The 20005-nt window shown below is 44.0% G+C and overlaps 1 protein-coding gene across 3 annotated transcripts in view; it reads right to left on the bottom strand.

Moving 5' to 3' along the window:
• Positions 1 to 20005, bottom strand: part of trmt44 (tRNA methyltransferase 44 homolog) — a 280538-nt gene that overhangs the window by 239776 nt on the left and 20757 nt on the right. For 2 of the 3 annotated variants that reach the window (XM_072495916.1, XM_072495918.1), the window contains exons 6-9: positions 14367 to 14438; positions 11045 to 11151; positions 10147 to 10330; positions 2958 to 3354 (exon numbers count right to left, since the gene is read on the bottom strand). In XM_072495916.1, the coding sequence (XP_072352017.1) occupies positions 2958 to 3354; positions 10147 to 10330; positions 11045 to 11151; positions 14367 to 14438 (760 nt within the window). The remainder of the gene's footprint in view (positions 1 to 2957; positions 3355 to 10146; positions 10331 to 11044; positions 11152 to 14366; positions 14439 to 20005) is intronic. The other variant, XM_072495917.1, reaches the window with a different exon arrangement.

Here is a 20005-nt window from a genome sequence, read left to right as displayed (position 1 = left end):
TTTTTCCAATTAAGGAGCAATTTAGCGTGTTCAATCCACCTACCTTGCACATCTTTGGGTTGTGGGGGCGAAACCCACGCAAACACGGGGAGAATGTGCAAACTCCACACGGACAGTGCACAGAGCCGGGATCGAACCTGGGACCTCGGCGCCGTGAGACTGCAGTGCTACCACTGCGCCACCGTGCTGGCCTCTGACCCATAACTTTTAATAGGTTGTGGTATGCGGAGCACACGGACCACTCTACAGATGTGGTACAGCAGAAATGGAAAAGTATTTTTTAAAGCAAAACAATGTTTATTCTATGAACTCAAGTTAACCTTTTTAAAACATAGAGTGAACATCTTAGCAACCATTAATTCAAATACAACCCCCAAAGACTACAACACTAAGTAATCCTTTAAGCTTTCCTTTTAACATCCATAAGACTTAAAAAAACAAAACCTTTAACAGAAGCACCTCAGGTTTAACTTCACTACTGAGACCAGTTACGTTTAAATCAGCAAATGGACATTCATAAGCTTGCAGAGATTCACACACATCCTGCTGTGATTGCAGCTTCTCCAAAACTAAAATGAAACCAAACCCACCCTGCAGCAAAAAACCTAAAGCAAAAGTAAAAAGCTGACAGACAGCCCAGCTCTTCCCACTCTCTGATATCACTGTGGTAATAAACACCCATTTCCTAAAGGTACACCCACTACAGATATTTATATACACACCAATTTATAAACACCCATTTCTTAAAGGTACTCTCACATGACATTAGGCTAGCCGTATAGGCATTTTTACAATTATGTGCATCAATTCAAATGCTTATTTAGTGAAGGAACACTTTAACATTAATGAGTCCATTGTTTACTAAGTATAGAAATGTGCCTTCTGGCCCTAATAACTGTAAAAATTGTGGTTGAACAAACTGTCTTAGCCATCATGCAACAATTATAATAATAATCTTTATTATTGTCACAAGTAGGCTTACATTAACACTGCAATGAAGTTACTGTGAAAAGCACCTAGTCGCCACACTCTGGCACCTGTTTGGGTACACAGAGGGAGAATTCAGAATGCCCAATTCACCTAACAAGCACGTCTTTCGGGACTTGTGGGAGAAAACCGGAGCGCCCGGAGGAAACCCACGCAGACACGGGAAGAATGTGCAGACTCCGCAGAGAGTGACCCAAGCAGGAATCGAACCTGGGACCCTGGAGCTGTGAAGCAACAGCGCTAAACACTGTGCTACCGTGCCGCTCCTCGGCACCGTGCCGCCCCAGACAGCAAGTACAGTGACTAAACCATGGTGTACAGCAATGAATACAGATAACTTGTTTGTGATGTTATGGGCCAGGGCTTAGAAACTCCAAAGTATATTATGAAGTCTACCTGACCTACAACCTTTGTGTTGAATTTGGCTACGATGAGCACAAGAGCCTTCCCTTCAGGCGTGATTCATTAGTCTTCCCAGACACTTTAATCAAAACAAGCTTTATTCTAAGAACTTAGTTAACATATATAAATAAAAACACGTAGCAGGAATTTTTATCAGTTACAAACATAAAGACTCTCCCTTAACTGTTCCAATTCAAAAACAAAATCCCATAAACCAAAAACCCCTTTTCAAGGGCATGGCCCAGAACTCTGCATTCTCACTTGACTGAGACTGGCTTTCCCCAAGATTCTGACCCCTTCTCACCAGCAGGTTTAAACCCTTCCAGAAAGCAAACTATATCCTTTAAGTTACCAAAGCAGGTAGCTATAATCTGTTTACTTCTAAAACAGTTTTTAAAATGAAAAGAGAGACTGGCCAAAACACTTCTTTTTCCTGTATGTAGTCCACAGCAGTCAAACTGAAAGCAGAACCAAAACACCTCACACAGCCACAACCCAGCACCACCCACACAATGACATCACTAAAGCCATGTGATAATACAAAATCCGTTCTTAAAGGGACACTTCCATGACAGTGAAAAACAAATCCTAGAAATGTGTTCTAAAATTTAAATAAGTCCTCAGCAATATTACAATTTAGATTATGGGAACAGGCCTGATTACTAATGCATTTGAAAATGGGCCATTCAATGAAAAATGTTTGAGAACCACTCCTGCAGCTAATGTGTATTTTTGTATTAATGCACTATATCCTGAAAAATCTCAGTGATCTAAAGACTGGAGCATTTCCCTGAAGCTATGATTCCACAGCACCTGAACATACGATAATAATAATCTTTATTGCCACAAGTAGGCTTACATTAACACTGCAATGAAGTTATCGTGAAAATCTCCTAGTCGCCACATTCCGCCACCTGTTCGGGTACACCGAGAGAGAATTCAGAATGTCCAAATTACCTAAGCGCACGGCTTTGGGAAGTGTACATTAGCTTGTTATATGGTAACTAACCAGTACTAAATGTCATCATCGGTGATATTTCTCAAGTAGTGAAGCTCTTTGTTCTTAGAGCAGAAAAGGACTCGGAGAATCAATCGCCATAAAATATATTATTTTTAAAAGGAAAACTGATGGTACTTAAATGTCTTAAATGTATAAATAAATTGCTTTTTAAAATGTTACATTAATTAAAAGTGCTTCTCCTTCACACACACCCCACTCCCCAACATGACTGACAAATTTAATTTTAGACTGTATGGAAGGTAAAATTATCATAATAGCCTCAAACACCAGTGCAATCAACACAATGGCCAAATGGATGAATTAGGACAATAAAGCATGGCATTAGAAATGGACTTTTGGTTTATTTGATTATCAAGAAAGCATTAAGAGGTTTACAAAGTGCTATTTTGATAATGTAACGAACGTTGCATTCCTGTTAACTTTATAAACAAACATTGTCCCTCCAGTCAAGAAATCAGTAATAAATGTTAAAATTATGTTCTTACAGATCACCATAAGTCAAAACAGAATAGCAAAGGGCGTAGTGTTTTATAATGCAAAATCTTACCTCCTTTGTTCCAGTATCCTGTGCTGTCTTCACAGTTGTCCTGATTTGTTTTCAAAAGTGCTTTAGCTACCTGCAGCACAATGTCATCAATAAAGTCCCGAGGTAAAGCAGCACAGTTTCTAACTTTCTCCACTTTCTCTCTAGGTATGAATCCAGCAACCCACTTATTGAACACAGAAAAATCTGCTTCACCAGAAGTATCTTGCACCATGCCATCATCAACATTTGAACAATCCATAATGTTATGAGCAAATAGTGAAGCAGTGTCTTTCACTTCAATACAATTGGTATTGGCTCCTGTACAAGAATATCTCTCCCTAATATAATGTGCTCGTTCTTCATCCAATCTTTCTTCGCCAGAAGCAGAATATGTCCTTTGATTACCAATCAAGCAAACCTATATCAAAAAGTGGGGGAAAAAATGAAAATCAATTCTGTCTGTCTTATTATTCTACTTATTACTCACCATTGAAAGGCACAAAGAATAAGAATCAGTGGTATCTCGGCTTACGGGTAGCACAAATGGATAGCACTGTGGCTTCACAGCGCCAGGATCCCAAGTTCGATTCCCCGCTGGGTCATTGTCTGTGTGGAATCTGCACATTCTCCCTGGGTCTGCGTGGGTTTTCTCCGGGTGCTCCGGTTTCCTCCCCACAGACCAAAGACGTGCAGGTTAGGTGGATTGGCCATGCTAAATTGCCCTTCGTGACCAAAAAGGTTAGGAGGGGTTATTGGGTTCCAGGGATAGTTGGAAGTGAGGGCTTAAGTTTCAGCACTGAGTGCTGAATTTGGTGCTTTTTGAGTGCGATAGTGAGAATTTGGTGACCGAGGGAGTGCTGAATTTGGTGCATTTGAGTGTGATAGTGAGAGTTTGGTGACCGAGGGAGTGCTGAATTTGGTGCATTTGAGTGCGATAGTGAGAGTTTGGTGACCGAGGGAGTTAGGTGAGGAGGGAGTAAGGTGCTCCTTTCATTTTGTTTCCGACATTTCCGCAAAGAGTGCGAAGAGAGCCAGGAGTTTACAGGAAGTGTAGCTGACTGGGAGCAGAGTCGGAGGGCGGAGATCTAGTTAGTCCACACAGCAGATATATTCTGTAAGGTAAGAGGGGATGGAGGCTAGGCCAGTTACATGCTCCTCCTGTAGGATGTGGGTGGTGAGGGATACCACCGGTGTCCCCACTGATTATACCTGCGGGAAGTGCACCCAACTTCAGCTCCTCAAAGACCGTGTTAGGGAACTGGAGCTGAAGCTGGATGAACTTCGGATCATCCGGGAGGCAGAGGGGGTGATTGAGAAGAGTTACAGGGAGGTAACCACACCCAAGGTACAGGACAAGAATAGCTGGGTTACAGTCAGGGGGAAAAAAACAAACAGGCAGACAGTGCAGGGATCCCTCGTGGCCGTTCCCCTTCAAAACAAGTATACCGTTTTGGATGCTGTTGGGGGGGGATGACCTACCGGGGGAAGGCCCTAGCGGCCAGGTCTCTGGCACTGAGTCTGGCTCTGGGGCTCAGAAGGGAAGGGGGGAGAATAGAAAAGCAATAGTTGTAGGAGATTCAATGGTTAGGGGAATAGATAGGAGATTCTGTGGTCGCGAGCGAGACTCCCGGAAGGTATGTTGCCTCCCGGGTGCCAGGGCCAGGGATGTCTCGGATCGTGTCTTCAGGATCCTTAAGGGGGAGGGGGAGCAGCCAGAAGTCGTGGTGCACATTGGTACCAACGACATAGGTAGGAAAAGGGGTGTGGAGGTAATAAACAAGTTTAGGGAGTTAGGCTGGAAGTTGAAAGCCAGGACAGACAGAGTTGTCATCTCTGGTTTGTTGCCGGTGCCACGTGATAGCGAGGCTAGGAATAGGGAGAGAGTGCAGTTGAACACGTGGCTGCAGGAATGGTGTAGGAGGGAGGGCTTCAGGTATTTGGATAATTGGAGCGCATTCTGGGGAAGGTGGGACCTGTACAAGCAGGACGGGTTGCATCTGAACCAGAGGGGCACCAATATCCTGGGAGGGAGGTTTGCTAGTACTCTTCGGGAGGGTTTAAACTAATTTGGCAGGGGAATGGGAACCGGATTTGTAGTCCAGCAACTAAGGTAGCCGATATTCAGGACGCCAAAGCATGTAATGAGGCAGTGGGGAAGGGAACACTGACAAAGGAGAGTATTTGCAGGCACGGAGATGGGTTGAAGTGTGTATACTTCAACGCAAGAAGCATCAGGAATAAGGTGGGTGAACTTAAGGCATGGATCGGTACTTGGGACTACGATGTGGTGGCCATCACGGAAACTTGGATAGAAGAGGGGCAGAAATGGTTGTTGGAGGTCCCTGGTTATAGATGTTTCAATAAGATTAGGGAGGGTGGTAAAAGAGGTGGGGGGGTGGCATTATTAATTAGAGATAGTATAACAGCTGCAGAAAGGCAGTTCGAGGAGTATCACCCTATTGAGGTAGTATGGGTTGAAGTCAGAAATAGGAAAGGAGCAGTCACCTTGTTAGGAGTTTTCTATAGGCCCCCCAATAGTAGCAGAGATGTGGAGGAACAGATTGGGAAACAGATTTTGGAAAGGTGCAGATGTCATAGGGTAGTAGTCATGGGTGACTTTAACTTCCCAAATATTGAGTGGAAACTCTTTAGATCAAATAGTTTGGATGGGGTGGTGTTTGTGCAGTGTGTCCAGGAAGCTTTTCTAACACAGTATGTAGATTGTCCAACCAGAGGAGGGGCAATATTGGATTTAGTACTGGGTAATGAACCAGGGCAAGTGATAGATTTGTTAGTGGGGGAGCATTTTGGAGATAGTGACCACAATTCTGTGACTTTCACTTTAGTAATGGAGAGGGATAGGTACGTGCAACAGGGCAAGGTTTACAATTGGGGGAAGGGTAAATACGATGTTGTCAGACAAGAATTGAAGTGCATAAGTTGGGAACATAGGCTGGCAGGGAAGGACACAAGTGAAATGTGGAACTTGTTCAAGGAACAGGTGCTACGTGTCCTTGATATGTATGTCCCTGTCAGGCAGGGAAGAGATGGTCGAGTGAGGGAACCATGGTTGACAAGAGAGGTTGAATGTCTTGTTAAGAGGAAAAAGGTGACTTATGTAAGGCTGAGGAAACAAGGTTCAGACAGGGCATTGGAGGGATACAAGATAGCCAGGAGGGAACTGAAGAAAGGGATTAGGAGAGCTAAGAGAGGGCATGAACAATCTTTGGCGGGTAGGATCAAGGAAAACCCCAAGGCCTTTTACACATATGTGAGAAATATGAGAATGACTAGAGCGAGGGTAGGTCCGATCAAGGACAGTAGCGGGAGATTGTGTATTGAGTCTGAAGAGATAGGCGAGGTCTTGAATGAGTACTTTTCTTCTGTATTTACAAATGAGAGGGGCGATATTGTTGGAGAGGACAGTGTGAAACAGATTGGTAAGCTCGAGGAAATACTTGTTAGAAAGGAAGATGTGTTGGGCATTTTGAAAAACTTGAGGATAGACAAGTCCCCCGGGCCTGACGGGATATATCCAAGGATTCTATGGGAAGCAAGAGATGAAATTGCAGAGCCGTTGGCAATGATCTTTTCGTCCTCACTGTCAACAGGGGTGGTACCAGGGGATTGGAGAGTGGCGAATGTCGTGCCCCTGTTCAAAAAAGGAACTAGGGATAACCCTGGGAATTACAGGCCAGTTAGTCTTACTTCGGTGGTAGGCAAAGTAATGGAAAGGGTACTGAAGGATAGGATTTCTGAGCATCTGGAAAGACACTGCTTGATTAGGGATAGTCAGCATGGATTTATGAGGGGTAGGTCTTGCCTTACAAATCTTATTGAATTCTTTGAGGAGGTGACCAAGCATGTGGATGAAGGTAAAGCAGTGGATGTAGTGTACATGGATTTTAGTAAGGCATTTGATAAAGTTCCCCATGGTAGGCTTATGCAGAAAGTAAGGAGGCATGGGATAGTGGGAAATTTGGCCAGTTGGATAACGAACTGGCTAACCGATAGAAGTCAGAGAGTGGTGGTGGATGGCAAATATTCAGCCTGGATCCCAGTTACCAGTGGTGTACCGCAGGGATCAGTTCTGGGTCCTCTGCTGTTTGTGATTTTCATTAATGACTTGGATGAGGGAGTTGAAGGGTGGGTCAGTAAATTTGCAGACGATACGAAGATTGGTGGAGTTGTGGATAGTAAGGAGGGCTGTTGTCGGCTGCAAAGAGACATAGATAGGATGCAGAGCTGGGCTGAGAAGTGGCAGATGGAGTTTAACCCTGAAAAGTGTGAGGTTGTCCATTTTGGAAGGACAAATATGAATGCGGAATACAGGGTTAACGGTAGAGTTCTTGGCATTGTGGAGGAGCAGAGAGACCTTGGGGTCTATGTTCATACATCTTTGAAAGTTGCCACTCAAGTGGATAGAGCTGTGAAGAAGGCCTATGGTGTGCTCGCGTTCATTAACAGAGGGATTGAATTTAAGAGCCGTGAGGTGATGATGCAGCTGTACAAAACTTTGGTAAGGCCACATTTGGAGTACTGTGTACAGTTCTGGTCGCCTCATTTTAGGAAGGATGTGGAAGCTCTGGAAAAGGTGCAAAGAAGATTTACCAGGATGTTGCCTGGAATGGAGAGTAGGTCTTACGAGGAAAGGTTGAGGGTGCTAGGCCTTTTCTCATTAGAGCGGAGAAGGATGAGGGGCGACTTGATAGAGGTTTATAAGATGATCAGGGGAATAGATAGAGTAGACAGTCAGAGACTTTTTCCCCAGGTGGAACACACCATTACAAGGGGACATAAATTTAAGGTGAAAGGTGGAAGATATAGGAGGGATATCAGAGGTAGGTTCTTTACCCAGAGAGTAGTGGGGGCATGGAATGCACTGCCTGTGGAAGTAGTTGAGTCGGAAACATTAGTGACCTTCAAGCAGCTGTTGGATAGGTACATGGATTACGGGAAAATGATATAGTGTAGATTTATTTGTTCTTAAGGGCAGCACGGTAGCATTGTGGATAGCACAATTGCTTCACAGATCCATGGTCCCAGGTTCGATTTCGGCTTGGGCCATTGTCTGTGCGGAGTCTGCACGTCCTCCCCGTGTCTGCGTGGGTTTCCTCCGGGTGCTCCGGTTTCCTCCCACAGTCCAAAGATGTGCGGGTTAGGTGAATTGGCCAATGATAAATTGCCCTTAATGACCAAATTGCCCTTGGTGTTGGGTGGAGGTGTTGAGTTTGGGTAGGGTGCTCTTTCCAAGAGCTGGTGCAGACTCAGGGGGCCGAATGGCCTCCTTCTGCACTGTAGATTCAATGATAATCTATGATTAATCTAGGACAAAGGTTCGGCACAACATCGTGGGCCGAAGGGCCTGTTCTGTGCTGTATTTTCTATGTTCTATGTTCTATGTTAAGTGTGTCGGTGCAGACTCGATGGGCTGCATGGCCTCCTTCTGCGCTGTATGTTCTATGTTCTATTTACATTTCTTTCCACAGTATGTAGATATCTGGTGCAAATCCATTGGTTGCACTTGTATCAAAGTCCTTAAAAAATGTCAGGGCAACAGCTTTGTCTTAATTTTAAAGTTTCAATGTACATCTCATTCCAACATTTTACTTGGCATCGCTATATATCCCAACAGGTTTCCTATCTCTAAATCTGCACTAGAGTTCTGATAAATTAGTAAGAAAACGGAGTTAAAAACTGAAAATCTGCACAATATAAATAGAAAACATCCCCAAGAACTAGTAGTTTATAAGAGTAGAAAGCACTAATGTAGTGGTCAGCATGCTCCTGTTTGATAGTATATAAAAAAATAAACCACCAATCCTCAAAATGCAAACTTCATCAGATATGAGATATACTAACTATAATAAATGTCCTAAGATACAGCAACACTCTTAATTGACAAAACTTCTCTTCTTCCATTTTTTTTTTGTTCAACCACTATTTCTGCTGAGGCAGGTCAATATGACAGTACTGTATATTATAATTTAACACTGACTCTTTGTTTTATTAAAAAACATTCTGCAAAATACTGCTGCAAACATATATAGACCAAAGAATGCATCAATAGCATTTAAATCTCAAATATGTGGTTATTAATCTTTCATGTGAAAGGTTTCCAATTAAACTAAAAAGTACTGCATATCGAATGTCTTGGATTCACCAAAGCCTGCCCACTATCTACAAGGCATAAGACAGGAGTATGATGGAATTCTCTCCATTTGCTTGGATGAGTGCAGCTCCAGCAACACTCAAGAAGCTCGACACCAGCCAGGACAAAACAGCACGCTTGATTGGCACCAACAAATTTTCACTCCCTCCACTACCGACACACAATAGCAGCAAGTGTTGTCCCACTGACAAGATGCACTGCTACAAGCCTCCTCAGACAGCACCTTCCAAACCACGACCACTATCATCTAGAAGGGCAAGGGCAGCAGACACATGGGAACAACCACCACCTGGAAGTTCCCTTCCAGGTCACCCACCATTCTGACTTAGGAATATATTGCTGTTTCTTCACTGTCACTGGGTCAAATCCTAGAACACCCTCCCCAACACCTACACCACATGGACTATTGTGGTTTAAGGCAGTAGCTTACCACCATCTTCTCAAGGGTAATGAGGGATGGGCAATAAATGCTGGCCTAGCCTTCGACACCCACATCCTAAGAATGAATTTTAAAAAGTATAAAAGGCCTGAAAAAAAGAAACAATTCACACAAGTAACCCTATAATTTTCTTCAGAATAACATAATAGATATTTTGTTTCAAAAACCCATGAAGATTTTAGCCAAGGAGTTCAATGGATATGTAAAAACGATTATCTGGACAATGAAAAAATGTTCCACTAGGCTTCTACAAGTAATCACTAAAATATAGTATGCTTAACCCATAAAACCTGACTGGAACTATTTTGGAAATGGATTTTCGAAAGAACTGGACATCCTACACATAGATATTGAAATATTTAACTTTCAATATTACAGAAAATCCATAAAGAAAGCCTACTATTCACCCCTGCAAACTTTTGTCATTGTAGTGTTTATTTAAATCAAGTAGTTTAAAAACAAATATCATTTGGGAATTGAAGAAAACAATTAAAATCCACCCCCATCATCTTAGCAAATTTCATGTATACAATATGAAAAAAAAAAAATTTTCAAACAAAGAAAGAAAATGCTGCAGAATGAAAATCCTTCACACTAACCCGCTTTGTGGATGGGATCCGAAGGCAGTCTTCCTCGACTTTAAAACCACAAATAGAACCCACTTCAGTAATGAAATCCAGGTATGCTCTGTATTGCGTGCTTTTGGTCTGTCTTCGACAGTACTTCCCATAGAAATCAAAGAAACAACAAGGCAGGACAAAGTAGCGGCATGAATAAGATGACCTGTAGCATAAAACAAAATAAACTCCTGAGTATGTACTAGAAATGTTTCTTAGTCACATTCAGTTGGAGGGACCGACTACATAGCATTTAATTCATCACAGCTGGGGCAGCACATTGGCGCAGTGATTAGCACTGCTGCCTCACGGCGCTGAGGACCCAAGTTCGATCCCAGCCCTGGGTCACTGTCCATGTGCAGTTTGCACATTCTCCCGGTGTCTGCGTGGGTCTCACCTCCCACAACCCAAAAAGTTATGGAGGGTAGGTAGAAGGGCCATGCGAAATTGCCCCTTAATTTAAAAAAATCATCACAGAGATCCCAAACTCATTTAAATTTGCTTTAAACCTTTCTCAATAATTTATTCTGTTTCAGAACACACAGCTATTAAAACAATGGTTCTGTTTACAGGTATAAACCAACGCAGCTGGAAAAAGGATGTTGAATCAATGCACATGCAGGCTACTTCTGTCGCAATAAGAGGAGAGAAAAGAAAGGAGTTGGCCAGAGACATTTATAAATAATATTGTACATTTCAAGTATGTCTGTTTTTAACTGTCTTTATTAAACATTTATTTGTATTTACATCATGAGCCAATTGCAACTGTGAAGTTACAAGCACTTACTAATATATGGAAGGGTAGTCAGCATTGCGACACAAACACGCTATACATTTACACATTGAGTTGAAATAACTTTCGGAAAAATATGAAAATTACCTTGCTGCAACAACAGGGATCCATGGTGTTAGCTCATCTGAATGGTTGCCAATTATCCAGTCCACATCCGGAAAAAGAAAGTCATCACTTGGTGTAATGGCACATTCCTAGTAAAACAGAAGCAGCTTACTATTTTTATCTTCCTACAGTCTGTGCTGTATATTCTATGTTCTATGTACAGAGAGGTATGTATTGTCTACTATTGCAAATGTTCAACAGTACGTTGACAGCATTGGAGCCCTGCCCATCAGAAGGATGCATCTCTGACCTCTGCTGGTTTTCCAAGATCAAGGTCATTTGTAATTATTAGGCAGCCTCCACCCCATAGCCTTTGTTGCAAATCTGCCTGCGTTGGGTAGAGTTCGGCCACAGTAGGTGCCTTGTTTTTGTTGATCAAAGAACGTTGAAATTTTATCTTAAAAAGCACCATGACTAGATAATCAAATCATGCTGACACGGACTGCATATATTTGCCAACCCTTTAAAATTTAAGCAGCCCTCCGTCATCAATGGCACTGGTGATTACCAGGCATAAACGGGTGTTCTTAATGTCCAGCTTTATTACGGCACAGATGAGTTAAAATATTCCCATCTGTGACAAGTGAGATGACAGCATGTGTTACCACAGGAGTACCATATTAAACGTATTGTATGTCCCATGTTACTTTCAACAGGAAATGCTTGAAGTGGTGAGGGAGTAGGGGGGTGGGCAGCTCCTGAAGAATTGTCTGCCGAAGCCTTCTTCCACCTTCGAGATCAAATAGCTGGAAAGGAAAATCTAGGCCATATTCAAATCATAATTTCTGACATAAAACAGACAATGCCAGAAATTCAGTGGGTCTGGCAGCATCCGTGGAGAAACAAGGAGTCCATATGACTCTTTATGGCATTATTTTGCATTTATCATAATTTCTGACAGTTGCCTCTTTGGGACTAGGTATTCCACATTGGTTACTAAATTTGGTACTCACAAGTACAGTACACCTACTCCGTAAACAAGCTGGAAACCACCATTCTTGCCTTGAATGGCGCATAAGTGTTTTTAGTTCCACACCAACTCGGTTGATTCTTAATTAACTGCCTTCTGAAGCCTATGAAAACAGGGCAACTAAGAATTGGCAATAAATGCCCGCAATGACATATGGACAATAAGGGAATAGTGTAGATGGGCTTTAGAGTGGTTTCACAGGTCGGCGTAACATCGAGGGCCGAAGGGCCTGTACTGCGCTGTAATGTTCTATGTTCTATGCCACACGTCAAGGATTCATCTTTATAAAACTATAACATTTAATTTGACTTTTGTTCTTTTTCAGTGCAGTTAGGAACCCTTTTTTAAAGAAAATGCATACTCATGAGGTTGAGGAAAGCTGTGGAACATTTTCAGGCGCTATGCATTAGCTTCAAGACCTCTCCACTAAAACAGAGCTACAGAGTGAAGCTCCCTTCAATTTTCCTCAGTTTTATACTTCAGCAGACAATTTTCCATTTCTCACAGTGAAATTGTCACTTAAGTGCCAATTTTGAGAGTGGCAACTAAACCTAAACAAAAACCAAGCTGATTTACAAAGAGTCCTTACAATCGAGTGAGATTAGATCTGAACCCTAGTCTTGTAGGTGAAAGGCCAGTCAGAAGGGTGAGTGACTTGGAGGGGAACTTCCAGGTGGTGTCCCCATGTATCTGCTGCCTTTGTCCTTTTAAATGGTAGTATTGTGGGTTTGGAAGGTGCTGCCTAAGGAGCCTTGGGGAGTTTCTGCAGTGCATCTTGTAGATGGTACACCCTGTTGCTACTGTACGTTGGTGGTGGAGGAAGTGAATGTTTGTGGAAGGGGTGCCAATCAAGTGGGCTGCTTTGACCTGGATGGTGTTGAGTGTCTGGAGTGTTGTTGGAGCTGCACTCATTCAGGCAAGTGGGAAGTATTCCATCATACGCCTGACTTGTGCCTTGTAGGTGGTGGACAGGCTTTGGGGTACTTGCCACAGGATTCCTAGCCTCTGACCTGCTCTTGTAGTCATAGTATTTATAAGGCCAGTCCAGTTCTGGTCAATGGTAATTTCGCAAGATATTGACAGTGGGGGATTAAGTGATGGTAATGCCATTTAATGTCATGGGGTGATGGTTTGATTTTCTCTTATTGGAGATGGTCATTGGCTGGCACGGGTGTTAATTGCCACTTGTCATCTCAAACCTAGATATTGTCCACGTTTTGCTGCATTTGCACCTGAACTGCTTCAGAGTCTAAGGATTCACGAATGGTGCCAAACATGAAATCATCAATAAACATCCCCACATCTGACCTTATGTTGAAAGGAAGGTCATTGATGAGGTAGCTGAAGATGGTTGGGCCCAGGACACTACCCTGAGGAACTCCTACAGTGATGGCCCAGAGATAACTGACCTCCAAAATGGTTGAGATAACTGACCTCCAAAAACCACAATCACCTCCCTTTGTGTTAGGTATGACTCCAACCAGTGGAGCGTTCTCCCTGACTCCAGTTTTGCTAGGGCTACTTGATGGCATACTCGCTCAAATGCAACCTTGATGTCAAGGGCAATCACTCTCACCTCACCTCTGGAGTTCAGCTCTTTTGTCTATGTTTGAACCAAGGCTGGAATAAGGTCAGGAGCTGAGTGATCTTTGCAGAACCCAAACTGAGGGTCAGTGAGCAGGTTATTTGCTAAGTAAGTGCCGTTTGATAGCACTGTAAATGATCCCTTCCGTCACTTTACTGATGACTGAAAATAGACAGTTAGGGTGGTAATTGATTGGGTTGGATTTGTCCTGCTTTTTGTGCACAGGACATACCTGGGCAATTTTCCACATTGTCAGGTAGATGTCAGTGCTGTAGCTGTACAGGAAAAGCTTTGCTAGGGATGCGGCAAGTTCTGGAGAATGATACATTTGTACAGTTTTATACCGTGGACTTGTGGCAAAAAGATGATTGGATGAAAATTGTGCATGCCTTTTTTTGCAGAACTCTCAAAGGTAGATTTTACAAATTCATACCTCCCACCTCCCCCATGATTTGTGCTTTGTAAATCCATATTGGGAAAGTTTTGCTTGGCATGCTGACCTCTGCAACCAAATTCCTCTATTCTTATTTTTTCAAAGAATACTGGTATAGACACTAGAATGATTTTTAAGGACAAATTATAAATACAGTACACCAAATCTAAAATAAGCGTACTACTTTTGCCATAAATCCAACTGGACCTGGCTTGAAGTTCACATCACTACACTAGAAAGTAAGCACTACAGCTTTGAGTTTAATGTGTAAGCAAATGTATGAAGTATGAACATATACAATACATATCCTACTTACCTTGAGACACGTCTGTGGACCATACATATCCCAAATTCTCCTCTTCCTCACATCTATGCCTCTACCAGGGTGCTAAAAGATAAGTTGAAACATGATTCAACCATTGTATTTTTTTAGATACTCAACACAACTTAATTAGCAATGTCTTATTGCACAATTTAATAGTTCCTGTTTCTTTTTTGTGAGATAGAATCATGTGGTAACATTATTCAAGAAGGGTGGTAGGAACAAACCAGGAAATTACAGGCTACTGAGTCTAATTTCAGTGGTAGGGAAACTATTGGAAAAAGTTCTGAGGGACAGAATTATTCTCCATTTGGGGAGGCAAGGATTAATCAAGGATAGTCAGCATGGCTTTGTCAAAGGGAGATCATGGCGTACAAATTTGATTTAATTTCTCGAGATGACGACTAGGTGTGGAGATGAGGGTAGTGCAGTTGATAAAGAGTCTACGTGGACTTCAGTAAGGCTTTCGACAAAGTCTCGCATGGGAGACTGGACAAGAAGGTAAGAGCGCATGAGATCCAGGACAATTTGGCAAATTGGATCCAAAATTGGTTAAGTGGTAGGAGGCAGAGGGTGATGATCTACGGTTATTTTTGTGACTGTAAGCCTGTCCAGAGGTGTTCTGCAGAAATCGCCGTTGGTCCTTTGCTGTTTGTAGTGTCTCTCAATGATCTGGATGTGAAAGTAGGAGGTATGATCTGTAAGTTCGCAGAGGACACAAAAATTTGTGGTGTGGTAAATAGGGAGGAGGAAAGTCTTTGATTACAGGACAGGCTGATTAGATGGGTAGAACAGTGGCAAATGGAATTTAACACCGAAAAGTGTGAGGTAATGTATTTTGGGAGGACTAAGAAGGCAAGGGAATATACAATGAGTGGTAGGACCCAAAGAAGTACAGACGTCAGGGGGACCTTCCTGTGCATACCCTTAGATTCCTGAAGACAGCAGGAAAGGTAGATAAAGTGGTTAAGAAGGCATAATGGGGTTTTTGCCTTTATTAGCCAAAGCATAGATTATAAGAGCAAGAAGGTTATGATGGAGCGGTATAAAACGCTGGTTGTGTGCAGTTCTGGTCGCCACACTATAGGATAGAAGTGATTGCACTAGAGAGGGTGCAGAGGAGATTCACCAGGATGTTGCCTGGGCTGGAGTGTTTCAGCTATCAAGAGAGACTGGGGTTGGTTTCTTTGGAGCAGAGAAGGCTGAGGAGCGACCTGATTGAGGTGCATAAAATTATGTGGAGTATTGATAGGATGGATAGGAAGGAACCTTTCCCCTTAACAGAGGGGTCAATAACCAGAGGGCATAGATTTAAGGTAAGGGACAGGAGGTTTAGAGGGGATGAGTGAAAAAATCTCTTTAGCCAGAGGTTGATTGAAATCTGGAATTCACTGCCTGAAAGGATGGTAGAGGTGGAAAGCCTCACAACATGTAAATATTTAGATGAGCACTTGTAATGCCATAGCACAGACGGTTACGGGGCAAGTGCTGGAAAATGGGATTAGAGTAGATAGATGCTTGATGGCCGGCGCGGATATCATGGGCCGAAGGGCCTCTTTCCATCCTGTAAAAACTCTGACTCTCTAGGATATAATTCCAAGCTTTCAAAAACATATTTTTGCCTTTCAGACTGCACAGGTTTGCAATTCATAGTTAAATGGTATGGAAAAGCATTTATTGTGCTTAGGAATATGTGAATTCACCATGTAATATTTTCAGTAAGAGGCTGGATCACAGACTCTAAAGTGTAGTATGATCCATTTCCTATCGTAAGATATGAAACTGTACTATGGCAAGAGGCCTTTCTCATTCAGTCAAATAATGTTTTGCTCAACCTACAGCCTCATCAGACCATAGCATCATGCCACTTTCAATAAATATATCTTCGCAGGCCTCTACCACTGTACCACAGAGGTACAGGGGCAGACCAGATGACTTTTGCTTAGTTCATCCTTCCCCATCTACTATTCTAGCAAATTTCAGGCAGGCATCAGTTTGCTATATTTGCATGGCAAATGTTGGAGCTTCAATATCACGTTGTCCACTACTCTTGCATGCAATGGGAGAGCTTTTGCAAACATATTGCCCCAAAGATTTGTGCAAAGTTTGACATAACCTCAGCGCAAGTAGAGGCGAATTCTGTTTTTTGTCCCAAGGAACTTTGCACTTATGGATTTATGTGGAAAAATACAAAATATTCTGAATGGGCGTAACTTTGACTCTCAATGTAGGAACAGCAAGAGCCAAACTTATGATTTTTGTTGTTGTATACTCTTATTTTATTCTTTCTCCTTGACACCTGGACTGTATTATCCATGCAATTGATTTTTTTTAATGGTATCAAATCTGTTACATTAAGAGAAAAGCTTCCATAATTGCATTGTGAATACATTTGGATGGCGTCAAACTTTCTAGAACATCAATTAACTTAAGGAGAGAAGGAAGTAAAGAAGGAAAATGGTGTATATTTTGAACTTTCTTGGGCACTAATTGTTTACACCAATTTCTGCTTATTTTTGCTGTTTCTGTTGTGTTATGTACTCTGGGATAACACATGCTGCAACTGAATGCAGCTTTAACCAAAAGATACTCCAGACCTTGAAGTTAGTTCAATCTGATTTATTGAACCAGTAGCACAGTTCTCTATGAGTTCGACTCTCTGCTAATCCAAGTGTGGTTACGCTGTCTGACTGAACCAGACTAGCTCTTACCCATGTGCTGGAGGTGTGATACTGTACATACACCCTGACTCACTCTGTAGATGTTCATCAGTGGAAAGAGGCGGAGTGTGAGTGCCTCGTGCCTTTTATGGTGAGATATCACCCGAGTCTCCTGCCTGCTCAATGGTCATGTCCTGTTCTCGGTGTTCATTAGCTGCCCGTCTGTATATCATTATCTGCATGTCTGCATATCATGACATCTCCCCGTTTTTTTAATGCTTTGTTGGCACAGGGTAACATACTTACATGTGGTGGCATATATTAACATATTTACAAGCGGTGGTGTATGTGACCGTATTTACATGTGAAGACAGCTGTCTAATGAGAGAAAACAGAACATAGCAAACAAAACAAATGTTCATAAGTCCAGTCTCTGGGGCTTGCGTCTGATCCTTGTCGACCGCCGGAGGTGGTGGTGGTGGGGGCGACGGCGCCTTTACAGGCGGAATGGAAGCCTGACTGGTGGCCTTGTAGTTCGAGGTATCTGGAGATGGCAAAACGGATGGAAATGGAGAAGAAAGCGGTTGCGGGCAGGCAGCTTTGCGCGGTGCCCGTCTATTTCGTCGCACAACAGCCATACGTACAACATACGAGCAGGGCGCAGCCTGTCGAACGACAGCTGGAGCAGACCAGCCACCTTCTGGTATCTTGATCCTGACAGTGGCTGCCGGGGATAACACGGGCAAGTTGGTGGCATGAGCATCATAGTCCTGCTTTCGCTGTTTTCGGAGCTGCTGCACCTTCTGCAGCACCGGGAGGTGATCCAGGTTGGGCAAGTGTATGGTTGGAAGTGTCGCCCGCAGGTCCCTGTTCATCAGAAGTTGAGCCGGCGACATGCCAGTGGACAATGGGGTCGCCCTATACGCAAGCAGCGCGAGGTAGATGTCAGAAGCAGAATCCGCGGCCTTGCAGATGAGCTGTTTCACAATGTGCACCCCTTTTTCAACCTTCCTATTGGACTGCAGATAGTGTGGGCTGGAAGTGACATGTTTGAAATGGTTTGACTTGGCAAACATAGATCACTCGTAGCTGTTGAAGCACGGGCCATTGTCACTCATGACAGTGAGTGGGATACCATGCCTGGAGAACGTCTCCTTACGGGCCTTGATGACGGTCCGAGATGTGAGGTCTGAGAGCTTCCCGACTTCAGGGTAATCGGAGAAATAGTCAATAATCAACACGTAGTCACGACCATTCGCACGAAAGAGGTCGATGCCAACCTTGGACCACGGGGAGGACTCAATTTCATGCTGCTGGAGCGTCTCCTTGCTCTGCGCTGGCTGGAAGCGTTGACAGGTCGCACAGTTGAGGACCATGTTCGAGATGTCCTGGCTAATACCGGGACAGTAGACCACCTGCCTGGTTCTCCGTCTGCACTTCTCGACGCCCAGGTGTCCCTCATGGATTTGACGGAGCACCAAGCTCTGGAGACTGAGTGGAATGACAATCCGGTCCAGCTTGAAGAGGATACCATCAATCACCGTCAGGTTGTCCTTTACATTGTAAAATTGAGGGCACTGCCCTTCCTGCCAGCCATTGGCGAGGTGGTGCCTGACACGCTGCAAGAGGGGGTCTTTGGCTGTCTCCTCGCGGATACGAACCACTTTCTCATCAGACCGGTACCGGGAGGGTGCTAGCACACAGCTGAACCTGTGATTCAATCTGCCGGGTGATTTCCAGTGGTTCACTGGGCAATGTGATGGAGCGATGATGAGCTCCTTGCCAGGCGTGTACACTAAGTCAAAGTCGTACCTTCTGAGTTTGAGGAGGATGCGCTGCAGCTGAGGCGTCATGTCGATCAGGTCCTTGTGGATAATATGGACCAGAGGCCTATGATCCGTCTCGACAGTGAATGTCGGCAGGCCGTAGACATAGTCGTGAAACTTGAGAAAACCAGTGAGAAGACCCAGGCATTCCTTCTCTGTTTGCGCAGACCTTGTTTCGGTGGGCATCATGGCCCTCGATGCGTAGGCTACCGGTGCCCAGGATGAAGTGTCATCGCGTTGAAGCAGCACCGCACCGATGCTATCCTGGCTCACATCTGTCGAGATCTTCATCTCCCTGTCTGGATCGAAAAATGTCAAGACGGGTGCAGTGGTGAGCTTAGCTTTCAGCTCCAACCACGCTGCCTGATGTGCTGTCTTCCACCCAAAGGCAGTGGACTTTTTTACCAGGTTTCGTAGGGCCGTGGTGTGTGAGGGCAGGTTTGGGATGAACTTGCCCAGAAAATTGATCCTGCCCAGGAAGCGCAGCACCGCCTTCTTCTCTTCAGGGACCTTCATGGCTTCGATGGCCTTGACCGTGTCTGTGTCCGGGCGCACGCCCTGCTGAGAGATCTGGTCACCGAGGAACTTGCGTGTCGACATGCCAAAGCAACATTTGGACCTGTTCAGCTTCAGGCCATTAGCATGGACACGGCGGAATACCTGCTGGAGGCGGGAAACATGCTCTTCAGGGGTCGTGGACCATATGATGTCGTCTACGTACACACAAACCCCTTCAATGCCCTCCATCATCTGCTCCATGATGCGATGGAAGATCTTCGATGCCGAGACAATGCCAAATGGCATGCGATTATAGCAGTATCTGCCAAACGGTGTGTTGAAGGTGCAGAGCCTTCTGCTGGACTCATCCAGCTGGATTTGCCAAAATCCATGTGACGCATCCAACTTGGTGAAAAAACGTGCGTGTGCCATCTCACTGGTGAGTTCCTCCCGCTTCAGGATGGGGTAGTATTCTTATTGAGGTCCTTGGGATCAATGCAGATGCGCAGGTCTCCCGAAGGCTTTCTAACACATACCACTGAGCTGACCCAGTCAGTCGGTTCGGTTACCTTGGAAATGATGCCCTGTTGCTGAAGATCCTGGAGCTGTGCTTTCAGGCGCTCCCTCAGTGGAGCTGGGACCCGGCGTG

Source organism: Scyliorhinus torazame, chromosome 3 (assembly GCF_047496885.1).
Source record: "Scyliorhinus torazame isolate Kashiwa2021f chromosome 3, sScyTor2.1, whole genome shotgun sequence".
Classification (NCBI taxonomy): Eukaryota; Metazoa; Chordata; class Chondrichthyes; order Carcharhiniformes; family Scyliorhinidae; genus Scyliorhinus; species Scyliorhinus torazame.
Note: the sequence above shows the minus strand (reverse complement) of the source record. Positions and strands in the feature narration are given on the sequence as shown.